Source organism: Curcuma longa, chromosome 13 (assembly GCF_044706935.1).
Source record: "Curcuma longa cultivar G26 ecotype Majalengka, Jawa Barat chromosome 13, ITB_CL_G26_1.1, whole genome shotgun sequence".
Taxonomy (NCBI): domain Eukaryota; kingdom Viridiplantae; phylum Streptophyta; class Magnoliopsida; order Zingiberales; family Zingiberaceae; genus Curcuma; species Curcuma longa.
In genome coordinates this window covers 8,918,314-8,930,783 of record NC_133873.1, presented here as the reverse complement: position 1 = coordinate 8,930,783, position 12,470 = coordinate 8,918,314, and the positions used below count along the sequence as shown (strand labels likewise).

The 12,470-nt window shown below is 34.2% G+C and overlaps 1 protein-coding gene across 1 annotated transcript; it reads left to right on the top strand.

Moving 5' to 3' along the window:
- Positions 1 to 306: 306 nt before the first annotated feature.
- On the top strand, positions 307 to 1,407 carry LOC141843819 (proteasome activator subunit 4-like). Its single transcript, XM_074731842.1, has 3 exons — positions 307 to 594; positions 1,050 to 1,152; positions 1,276 to 1,407. The coding sequence occupies exons 1-3, from the start codon at positions 434 to 436 to the stop codon at positions 1,390 to 1,392; spliced, it is 381 nt and encodes a 126-aa protein (XP_074587943.1). The 5' UTR covers positions 307 to 433; the 3' UTR covers positions 1,393 to 1,407.
- The last annotated feature ends 11,063 nt before the right edge of the window (positions 1,408 to 12,470 follow it).

Here is a 12,470-nt window from a genome sequence, read left to right as displayed (position 1 = left end):
TTATGTTTAAATTAAAATTAATGTATTTTTAAAATTTTTTAAATGTATCTCTAAATTTCATAATATAAATCAAATTTTGAATTGGTTGGAAAAAATTTGAACACACAAAAAAAAATTTGAACATGAAAAAGAAGAAAAAGTACAATAAGAAAGCACTCCATGTTTTTAGAATTTTTTAAGCACATGAAATGAAATGAGTAAATTTCTGTTTTCAATTTTTAGAAAATATTTTATAGATAAATATTAGGTTGTATGACTTACAGCTACCCGAGGCACGCCAGACCTCCTGCTATGCGCCCCTCTCCCGTGTGACTTGGGGAAAAAGAAAGTCCCAAGAAAGCTATAAATATATTATGTTACTCTAACCTTACTCCCCTCATCCCTAAACACAAATCCCAGCTTCGGTGTGAGCGACCGGAGGCGAACACAGGCGATGCATCTCTACAACGCATGGCTTCCTCCGGTGGTGGCGGCCAAGACCAGGCAGGAGACGGAGTCCTTCGCGGCCGTTGTGAGATCGGTGAAGGAAACGTGGCGACAGGACGACCCCGACTCCGTTTTTGCCACCCTTAAGTGGATCGCCGTTATCGAAGTGTTAGTACTTTCCTCGTTCGTCGTTTCCAATTCGTTTGAGTCCTTTGCTTGGTTTGATCGGTGCCGTTGTTCAGCCCATTTGGTATTTGGTGTTGGAGCTCTAATAGTCACTTTTATGCACGTTTAAGTTTCGCGAACTCGCTATGTTATGGTTGATTATGTCTATTGTTTTTTTTAAATTTTTGCTAGTTTAGCTTCATCCTTTCTGGTTAATTATCCTCTATCCTTTGCCCCCTTCGTAGAACTTGACTGAATTTTACTTGTTGCTGATTCTGAAAATTTTAGTTTGATAAAGATTGTTGATTTTTAAATGATTTTTGATGCGAACCATGGCAGTGGATTTCGATGACTGTTTCATTTATCTTGAGGAGTTAGATTGCTTTATCTAATCTTGTTAATTTCAGTGCTTTGAACTCTCCATATTGATTGACTTTAGCTATAACCTATCCTGATAGTTTCGTTAAAGCAAAGAGTGAAGTTTCTCCAGAAGACGTGAGGGAGCTCCTGGTGTTTGGTTTGGATTTGTTTCATTCATCGCAGAACAAACTACATGTCCAGGTGATGATCCTGATGATAATATTGAAATTTATGATTTTGAAAGTAAATGCGATTCTGTATGTTCTTGTTTAATTGGTGGCTGCAAGTGTTTCATGATTTTAGTATTGCGTTTCTCACAATTAGGTTAGATGGGGAAATGTCTTGGTCAAGCTTTTAAAGAAGCATGGAAAGAAGCTAGAATTACGCATTGAATGGAGACCTTTCTACGACTGTTTGACACAGACACATTTTAAGAGGTGATTTAGTTTTTATAATTGATAATATTGGTTTTTCACTCTATCTCTATATTTGTGTGTGTATATATTTTTCTCTTGTGTTAATTGTTGGAGATCGGATGACCGAACTAGAGGGAGGTGAATAGTAAACATATCTCATCTTTAAGACTTCACAATACTCATTTAAGGATTAGCTCGGTTAGTTCAAATAAAATGTAGTGGAAATAAACTAAAAACAATCAAACTAGCAATATTGAGATTTAATGTGGTTTGGTAGCCTCAGCTCTTACTCCATGTTCTGTTGATGCTTTATGTGGATCACCCCTAAACAACCAGTAATCCTTTCTACAAAGACTAAAAGAAAATTACAATAAACTAAGGAATTTCTTGTAAGTATGTTGGGAATGTTAGCCTTCAATCTTGCTCCATCTCCTCTTATAGCTTTTGATTTGGCTATTTGTTGTTGTTGACATGATGCCTAACAATAACCATCAAGCTTTTATCCATATAGTGGGTTCGACTATATGAATTCTTCTACGTTATTAGGCTCGATCCTCTATTATATCATCATCTATATTTAAATGAATTTTACTTTATTTTATTATTGCTAATTTTCTTTAGTTTCCCTCTTCTTCTATTAATGTGTGTTTGTCATATCTCACATCGCTTAATTAAGATATTTATTGGACGTATCATGATAACATGTCTTGGATGGATGTATCTAGTGTGATTATCTATGAATACTATAAGAAAATATGGACTTAGAGCTGAACTTTTAATATAATCCTATCTTTATAATTAACGCTCCAGTTAATCCACTTGGAGTTTTCACTCTTGTCATTATATCCTCTTATATATATTTAATTATTTCAAAATATGTTATGTTAATACATTTCTTTTAGAATTTTTCATATAATTTTCCCTTTGGACCCTGTCATAAGCTTTTTTTAAATAAATAAATACCATGTGTCATTCTTGTTTTTATTTCTAATATTTTTTAATCAGTTATCTAAGAAGATGTATAATTTCAATCATTGACCTTTCAGGCATGAATCCAAATTAATTTTTGATCACCTTGATCTCCTTCTGCAATCTTTTTTTCTATTGCTCTTTCCTATAGTTTTATGGTACCTATGCCTTATAATTCGTATAATTTTGTACATCTCTTTTGTTTTTATACAACGGGCTAGAGTACTTATCTTCCACTTATTAGACATTTTCTTCGTTCTCAATATCAAGTTAAAGGTTAAGAAACTTCATAAGCTATTCGATACCTTGGTTTCTTAGATACTTTCATACCTCTATTGAAATATCGCTCAGTCTAAATACTTTTTTATTTTGCATCCCATTTAATATTTGTTCTACTTTTGAAATTTGGATTTTTTAATAAAAATTACAATTTTGTACTCCTTTGACCTATTTAAGTTTCCTAAGCTAAGTTAGTATCTAGACCTTTATTAAAATGTTGATTAAATATTCTTTCATCGTTCCTTTATTTTTTTCATCCTTCACTAATGCATTTTATCTGGGTAAAATTTCTTATTTTTCTTTCTTACTTACCTATTTTATAGATGTCCTTTCCCTTTCTTTTATATCAAACTATTGAAAGCTTTTTTTTGGTTTAACTCATTGTTTTCTTGACTTCTTTCTTGGCTATTGCATTTTTTTAAAGTTCTCTTCATTTTTACAAGCATACAAAACTTATCGTTTTTTTTCCTATTTTTTTAATACTTCCTCATTCCACCATCAAAATTCTTTATTTGGTGATGTTCGTTCTATAATTCATCGAGTATGGTCTTAGCCACCGTTTCTAAGTTAATGTCACCTTATCCCATTTGTATTCAAGTTGCCATGTATTTTTTTTATATAATACTTGTGCTCTTGCCCTCTCCTTAAGACTATATTTACTCTGAATGATGGAAAGGAGAGGGAAAGGAATTTAAAGGGGAAAAATCCCTAGGGAAAGATAAAGGAAGGAAAGAGTAAAGAAAAAGATCTGTAGGGAAGGAAGGAAAAGAAACAAAAAGGAAAAGAAAAAAAAGTAAGAGAAAATGAAGGAAGAGGAAGACTATGGCTGCACACGCCTGCGGGACTGCTGCATGTGCTCGCTGGGTCGCCATGTGTGGCCGTTGATTGTAGTCGCGCGACCTCATGGGGGGCCGTTGATCGCCGTGAGGCTAGTTGTGAATGGGAGAAATTCAGCTTGCACATTGAAGGGAGGAAATTGCTTTCTACTTGATTTGGGCAGAAGAAAAATATCAAAAAATGATCTGCAAATGAATTCATAAATCTGTCTATCCATTAGGTAAACAAGAGAATGAAAATAATTCATCCTTTTTTATGAAGTAAATAAGGGAAAGTTTTCCACTGTTTTCATTTTTGCCCTCCCAAGTCAATAAGGTATAAAGATAATTTGTTTCTGATTGTTTAATTTTCACTATTTGTTTCTAAGAGTTATGTATGTTTTCCTTTTATTGATACTATGCTGAGGTGCATATCTAACACCATTAACTTATGTTGGGTGGTTAAATTTTCTTTAATACTTCAGAAATTTTTCTATCCCTCTTCTTGACCATAAAAAGTTAATTTGTTACTTATTGTTCCTATTTTTGAACGTAATTAAATGCTTTTCTCTTGAAAAATGTATTAGTTATTATAAGTTCATATGCTATAGCAAAATCTAATATAACTTTTCCTTCTTGATTTCTTGATATAAAATCATGGCTCCATAATTAAGAGCTGAGGCTACTGAACCACGTTAAATTTCATTGTTGATGGTTTGATTGTTTTACTTTATTTCCTTTCGATTGCATGGCGTTAACTTGTTCTGTTGGCTTCATCTACAAAAGCGTCTCATTTACTTGGTATTGCTCACTTGGCTACTTCCGGGCCGGACACCCTTTTAGGTTGACTAATCAATTGATCAGTGTAGATCTCTGATTGCCTTGTCCATATCTGATCTAAATCATGTGATTGATTGAGTTGACACCTTTTCGATTGATTAGAAGCTTTTTTCAATCAATCGAACCTACTGCCATGCCCCAATCTGATTTGGATTTTGATTAGGTCAATTGAATTCAATTTTAGGCTAGATAACCCTTTCGGTCACCTAGAATTTGACTCTAGTCTACTAAGGTCGAGTCTACCAATTACAAGTTTACTCAATTAATGTCACAATAGCTTACTTGTGTAGATTTCCTTCCGATTTCTTATTCTTCGGATGCACTGAACCCTTTTGGTTCACTCTTTGTACTTTCTTTTCACTTTATCAGTGTATTCTTTTGCTAAGTTTCTCGTCCCTTAGATGCACCGAGCTTGTCAGCTTCCTTCCCATGTTTTCCTTCTCACATGCTTGTGTCTTTTACTCCAAGTGTAGTTGTTTTTGATACTCTTGGTCCTTCGGTCTCTTAGGTGTCCTATATCATCTCCCATATCATCTTTATACTACTTCCACGAACACTGAGTCATTGAATGTTCCTATGTGTACTCCTAAGTCTCTACAAACTTAGATGCACACATCATATTTAATTTAAACCCTTTTACTCAAACATCAAAATATATGGTCAAACCTTTTAGGGTACCAGCGATCTCCCCCTCTATCATTCGGGGTGCTTGTAATTCTCCCTTTCTGATATTTGGCAAAAATCATATAATTTAGGGTAAATCAACAATAAAATAAAATAAAATAATATAGAATCGTACAAAAATAAGAATCTAATGCTAGCTCCCCTGCATTCATTCTCTCCTTAAATTTAAATTTAAATTTCCGATCATATACTTTACTGTTCTACTTGTCACTTCTCTTTCCTTTTGACAACATGAAAAACGAGAGTAAACCAATCTAGGAATTAAAACTACAGATCACATTTTTTTTCTCTTTTTCTAATTTGTTATTTTTTAAATTTTAAAAATCCAACATCCACTTTATTATCTAAATTTCAAATATAAAAATTTCTAAAATTTGAAAAATTCTGGAAATTTTACCATTTAAAGTTAGCATGCCTATTCTTTTATAGAAAAATATTTTTCACAAGAAATCTATCTTAATTTTTCAAATTTAAGTATCTAATTTTAACATCGAGTTCAACATACATGATTTTGTTGTAGAATATTATCAAAAAATTTCTAAATTTTGAAAAATTATGAAATTTCGAACATCTCTTGATGACATGAAAATTAATTTTCAAGAAAAATTCAGCTAAAATTTCAAAATTGTATAATTTTAACATGCAACTCTCAACCATACATTATAAAACGCTTTAACTTCTATGGTTGACCATCTTAGGATTTTTTCTAAAATCTCAAACTTGATTTTGGCAGCAAAAACAGATTTGTGTCAACAAAATTATCAAATATACTTTAGAAATTAAATCTTTCAAAATCTTTTGATGACCATCCCTAGGGTTTCTAATATTACATTTAGGTCCTTCGTACCCTAAACCTTCTTTTGCAAAACTAAATTTTTGATTGTTAATCAATAAGTTAAAAATTCAGTTTATAGAAAATTTTTCAAAGGTTAATTTTATGGTTCTTAGCCTTATATTTTCTTTATTTAATTTTTCAAAGTCATCATTTGAACTAGAATCCATTAATTGATTTTCCAAATCAAATTTTACTTATTTTATATCCAAATATTTATTTCTAATTTTATAAAGAGATCTAGTAAGCATTTTTATGACATCATATAATTTATTAGAAGGTAAGTTACGTACCTCAGTTACTGTATCAAATTCATAGGTTGATGCTCTTCCTTCACTGTTGCTTCCTTGCTTTCGTTGAATGAGATGCTAGTTGTGGATCGCCATGAACGACACTCCTGCTTTGTGGTGCTCTATAATATTCTGACTCATTTAAAGATGATGCGTCACTCCATGTCGCCTTATCATTCTTTACTTTGGAATTTGATTTCACCTTTTCTTTGGCCATCTTCTTAAGTTTTAGGCATTGGTCCTTTATGTAACCTTCCTTGTTATAGCTCTCTGCATCTTCTTTCTCAGCAGTTTGCTAGCTTGTAGCTTATCAAAATTCTTATTCGTAAACAACTTCTTCATTTTTCTTACCAAATATGCTTCTTGGCTACCATCCATCGATGAATCTTAAGTCAAACTCCTGAGTTGCTACTAAGGCTAAGTTATTACCCTTGTACACTTTGTCTTGTCTACTAAACTTGTTGCAAGTCAAGATTCATGCAATTCCATAGTTGTAAAGAAATCATCTAAGGTAGTTACCTCCACATTGTTAGACATGTAGTATGAGTCTATCGTGGAGACCCATTCTTGTGTTCTTGGGAAAACATTAATTGTGCTTCTTAGCATGTCTTTGTTAGATATATATTTACTAATATTTAATAAACTATCAATTAGTTCCTTAAACCTGGCATGTAGTTTGGCGATAGATTCTTCTTTATTGAGCTTGAGGATGTTGATTTGACTTTTGAGTAGATCCCTTTTCACCAATTTGGCTTCTAAACACTAGTCTATCCCACAAGTCTAGTGGATTTGTAGTGGGCAATCTAGTTGCAAGTCAAGATTCATGCAATTCCATAGTTGTAAAGAAATCATCTAAGGTACTTACCTCCACGTTGTTAGACATGTAGTATGAGTCTATCGTGGAGTCCCATTCTTGTGTTCTTGGGAAAACATTAATTGTGCTTCTTAGCATGTCTTTGTTAGATATATATTTACTAATATTTAATTTTTTCTAAATTCCTGTTAGAACATTTAGGGATAAATATTTTGTTAAGGATAAATATTCTGTTAGGGATAAAAATTCTGTTTTTCTTTATAGAATAATTCTCTTAGAATAGGTCCCTATATTCATGTATAAATAGGAGCTTATATCTTGTAATAAAGTAAATTCCATATTATTTTACATGGTGTCAGAGCAAGGTTAGATTTAGGGTTATCCGCCCGAACCAATCCTCTTCCTTCTCTCTCTATTCGCCACGCGTTTTCCTCGCGTGCGTTTCTGTTCGCCGTCTTTATCGATCGGATCACGACTTCTTCTCTCGCGATCCCTCTTCCGCCGGCGACTTCTCCTCTCGGCTCAATACTTCCGGCCGTCAACTTCGAATCAACAGAGGTGATCCTTCAGGCGGCACCTCTATCCGCCGCTTCGACATTGGGCCGCAAGACGCTCAACAACCATAGTGCCGCCAGGAGCAAATACAAAAGAGAGCGAGCAGCGCATGAATGCTTTGGATGGCAAAACAGGCCTTCAGTACGCTTTCCTACTCATCAACTTTGATCTCTCGAAACAATAACAGACTTCCACCTCATAAGGGTGGTAAAGGACGCCCTTGGTGTGATCATTATCACCGACCAGAACACATAATTGATAAATGTTGGAGTCTACATGGTCGACCTTCCTGTGCTACGCAGACCGTTCAGAGTTCTATTGCTCCTTCAGCTTCTTCCACTTCACTGTTACCCCCAAATCCGACCCCACCGCCTTCCTATAACGACTTTCTGAAATGGTATGAGGATCGAAAGGTCTCTGATTTTCCTGTTGCCATTGCACTCATTGGTAATTCCTTTGCTGGCATATCTCGCTCTTCAAGTTCTTGGGTTCTTGATTTCGGGGCTACCGATCATATCACTGGTAATAGATCACTTTTTTTCTTCTCTCTCTACTTCTGGTTATTTATCCTTTGTCACAATGGCAAATGGTTCTCAAATTCAGTCCCAGGGTATCGGTATTATTCATCCTTCTCCGTCTCTTTCTATTCATAATATTCTTTATATTCCCGGTGCTTCCTTTAATTTATTATCAATTAGTCAGCTTACTCGATCTCTTGATTGTGTCATCTCGTTTACTAAATCTTCTGTTTCCTTATAAGACCAGAGTACGGGGAGGATGATTGGCTTCGGATATGAGTCTCATGGCCTATATCAGCTTCAATAGTCCTCTCTTGTTGGTTCGGTGGCAGCATCTCCCCTTCTTATTCATGCTCAGTTGGGACATCCAGGTTTTAATAAGTTGAAACAATTACATCCTGGTCTTTCTCACTTAGATTCTTTATCTTGTGAATTATGTCAATTAGGAAAGCATGTTCGTAGTTTTTTTTCTCCTCGCACTGTGAGTCGGGCTACGTCACCTTTTGATTTGGTTCATTCCGATGTTTGGGGTCCTAATCGTGTTTCTTTTACATTGGGGTTACGATACTTTGTTACCTTTATAGACGATTTTTTCCGTTGCACTTGGTTATATCTAATGAAGGATCGTTCGGAGTTGTTTTCTCTTTTTCAATCTTTTTTTTATGAAATTAAAACTCAATTTGGTATTTCTCTTCGAACCTTATAGAGTGATCATGCACGTGAATATCTATCTATTTCATTTCAGACCTTCTTGGCGTCTCATGGTGTGTTGCATCGGACATCTTGTCCTCATATCCCTCAACAGAATGGAATTGCTGAACGCAAGAATCGCCATATTCTTGAGACCACCCGGACTCTTCTTCTTCATTCTCATGTTCCTCTTCAGTTTTGGGGGTGACATGTAGTTAGATGGAGAATTCACCAAAATATAGCTTTTGGGTTACAATGTGGGAGGGCTAAACAACTTGTTGGAGGAAACAATACTTTATTGTAGTTGGACTTAACCACATTATTTTGATGTATTATCAATATCATTTAAATTAACTATGTTTTATGGATTTGATATATATATTTAAGTGTGTGAGTACTTGGATAGTGTGCATATAGCACGTGGAGCTTGTTGACATGATGAGATTAAGTTGTTGATGTGGTGATTGGGGAGGTCGTGGATCTTGGGAGGAGCTTGTGAACTTGACGATTGGCTTGGATCGAGTTGTTGCATTGGAGCTCGAGCAGGAACTTAGTGGACTTGGAGATTTTGCTCGGGTAGGTTGTTGCATTGGGAGCTTGGGAAGGAGTTTAGTTGACTAAAATAGCTAAAGTCCTAAAAAAATAAATGTGAGTTGCAAGCATAGTTTGTAAAATCATGATCTGGATCATAGGATCACACGATCCTATGATTTGAAAGCACCAAATGTCTCCTGGATTGTACAACAACAACCAAGCCTTATCCCACTAAGTGGGGTCGGCCTGTGATAAGTTTACCTTATCATTGCCGGTCCCAAGCCCAGATAAAGGAGGAGGGTTGCGTTAGGTTGCCAGCCAGCGTTAAACTAAGGCAAACACTCATTATGTCTCCTGGATTGTGCAGAATCATTTTTTATGGTGGAATCGTAGTAGGATCGGAGCAAGCAAGATCAGAGATGTCATAACTTTTGACTCGGGTTGAATCATGAGACTCATAATATATCAAATAAAAGCTCGTTCAAATATTTACATTTATTATAGGGTGTCATATGTAATGACTCACTCTTAGGTCTAAAAAATATCATTTAAAGCCTTTTCGTAGGTTCTAAAGAATTTTAATCCTTTTATTAAGGTTATTTTCATCTTTTGTATCTCTAGGGTTTATAGACTATTTAAACATTTATTTAGTTGATGTTAGGATATTATTTTTATTTGAGTTATATTTTTTGGTTAAACCTAGAGAAGAACTTTCTGCGTTTGGCGATTTTCTATATCTTCCCTGAAAATTCTCTGTTAGAACCGTTAATAGATTTAAATTACAAGCCTAAAGAATTCTCTGTCTTACCGATATAAATTTACATTAACTAGCCTATAGAATAATCAGTATTTTGTCCAGTGTCAATTACTAATTAATTTAAATTTGTACAGGTAATAATGTCATATGTGGTGTTGAGTGTTGACGGTTGCATAAATATACAAAATTGTTAATCTATTTATATGCAAATACATTTTTAGATATTTTTTTTTCTAATTACCAGTCATATACCATTAAATTTTAAGGTTTTTTAGTAGTATCGTATGATTCTATGATTCGATCCCGACCCCAAATTGATCTTGTATAGGATCACGATTTTACGAACTATGGTTGTAAGTGATTATAAGATTGTAAGTTTAGGCTTTTCTTTTGTTATTGCAGCATTACTATATTAGTGTTTTGTTTGCCTATGTGGTAGTTAAGCAATCTACAACTTGGTTGGTGAAGCCTTTGATTGTGGGGATGAACTCCTAAGCCATATTTGATTGAATGGCCGGAATCTTGGACCTTTGTATAGGCTTGCGTAGGCTTAAAATGGTTGGTAAGCTAGAAGGAGACTACTTAGGTCCATGGTTTAAAATCTTATGCCATCCCGTCCGGTATGGGTGAAACATTTCGTTGTCCGTTGACTGAAATTGACATGCTTGAGGTACAGCGACAGCCGCGGAGGTGTCGTGTGGGCCCCGAGGCTGTCGTGGACGCATTGAGCGGGCCTCGCGACCGCCGCGGATGCGTCTTGCGGGCCTTGCGGTCGCTGGCAGCGCGGAATAGGAAGGAGAAGGGTCAAACTTTGCTTTCAATTAAATAACAGATTAATAATTTTAATCAATTCCTACCTATAATTGAGATAATTTAAATAAATTCTAATAAAAGTATCACATTAATTTAATATATATATATATTAAAAAAATTATTTTATTTTTTATTCTTTTGTATTTTTTAAATATTTAGATTATATTTTTTATTTTTAATTAATATATTTTATATTTTAAAAAACTCCGCCTGTGATAAGTTTACTTTATCATTGCCGGTCCCAAGCCCGGATAAAGGAGGAGGGTTGCGTTAGGTTGCCAGCCAGCGTTAAACTAAGACAAACACTCATGAATGGATCCATTAAACTATTGTGTTAATGCTATGATGTTCCCCGGAAGGAACGCATTGCAGGGTCCGACTGTAACGTCTCGGCAAGGACTGCTACATCTCCATGAGAACTTGGGTGTAGTGTTAAATGAGCAAAAGTTCTCACACTATAGGTTGGGTAAGAATAAAAATTATAGAAAAATTAATAGTCTAAGATTTGAAACATGGAATATAGGAACTCTTACTGGTAAAACCAAGGTTTAAAATTTCGACCCGTGCCGAAGTTTCGATCTCAGACCGGAACGATACTGTTTCGGTACTGTATCGTACCGTGCCGATACAGTTTCGGTACTTTTTTATTTATATATATATATATAGTAATTATTAGATAAATATATTTATTGTGTATAATTTAAAAATAAATTATATATTGATTTGATATAAGTTCTCAATTATTATTTATATAATATATCTATTATTTATATATTTTATATAATACATAATAAAAATTATTATATATATATTTATATATAATTTTAAAATTAAATTTTATTCAAAATATATAAAATTATATATTTTTAAAATTTATTTAATAAATAAAAAATTAAATTATTTATTCAATTCATAATTTATCATTTATCATTAATTAAATTGTTTAAATAATAATATATAGTTAATTAAATTTTTTAACAGATAAAATAATTTATTAAAATTTTTTAACATATAAATTTAAATTAATTTTAAAAAATATTTTTATTTTTAATAAAAAATAAATTTATATATTATAATTATATTAATTAATTAACAATTTATTTAATTAATTATTAATCTATATAATATATATAATTATCATTTATTATATAATTAATTATTAATTAAAAATTATATATATTTAATTATTTATATATATTAAATAATATGTTTTATAAAAATTTAATATAACACTGATATAATCAATATAACAGTGATATAATAAATTTTATTTCAATATAACAGTTTTAATTAAAACTGTTATATTGAATATTGATTTTATTTTTTTAAATCCAACTTTTTCTCGCGATTCTGCTTGCGATCTCGCCATACTGACCGCCGCCGCCGAACTTCTGCCTCCTGCCGAGCTTCTGCCGCAGTGCCGGCTGTCGAGCCTCTGCAGCCTCCTCGCCTCGTCGCCGCCTAGCCTCGTCGCCGCCTCGCCTCGTCGCCGCTCGCCGCCTCGTCGCCGCTCGCCGCCTCGTCGCCTCGCTGCCTTTCGCCTCGTCGCCTCGTCGACGCACACGAGCCGGCGAGCGTTTCTGTAGCTGCAACCCCACGCACGCGAGCGAACACGCGAACGCCCGTGCTGTGCCGGTCGAGTGCTGGTGCCGGTCCCAGAGCGGAACGGTAAATCTCGGGCGTATCGGGCGGCTCGGCTCGGCATTTTAATCC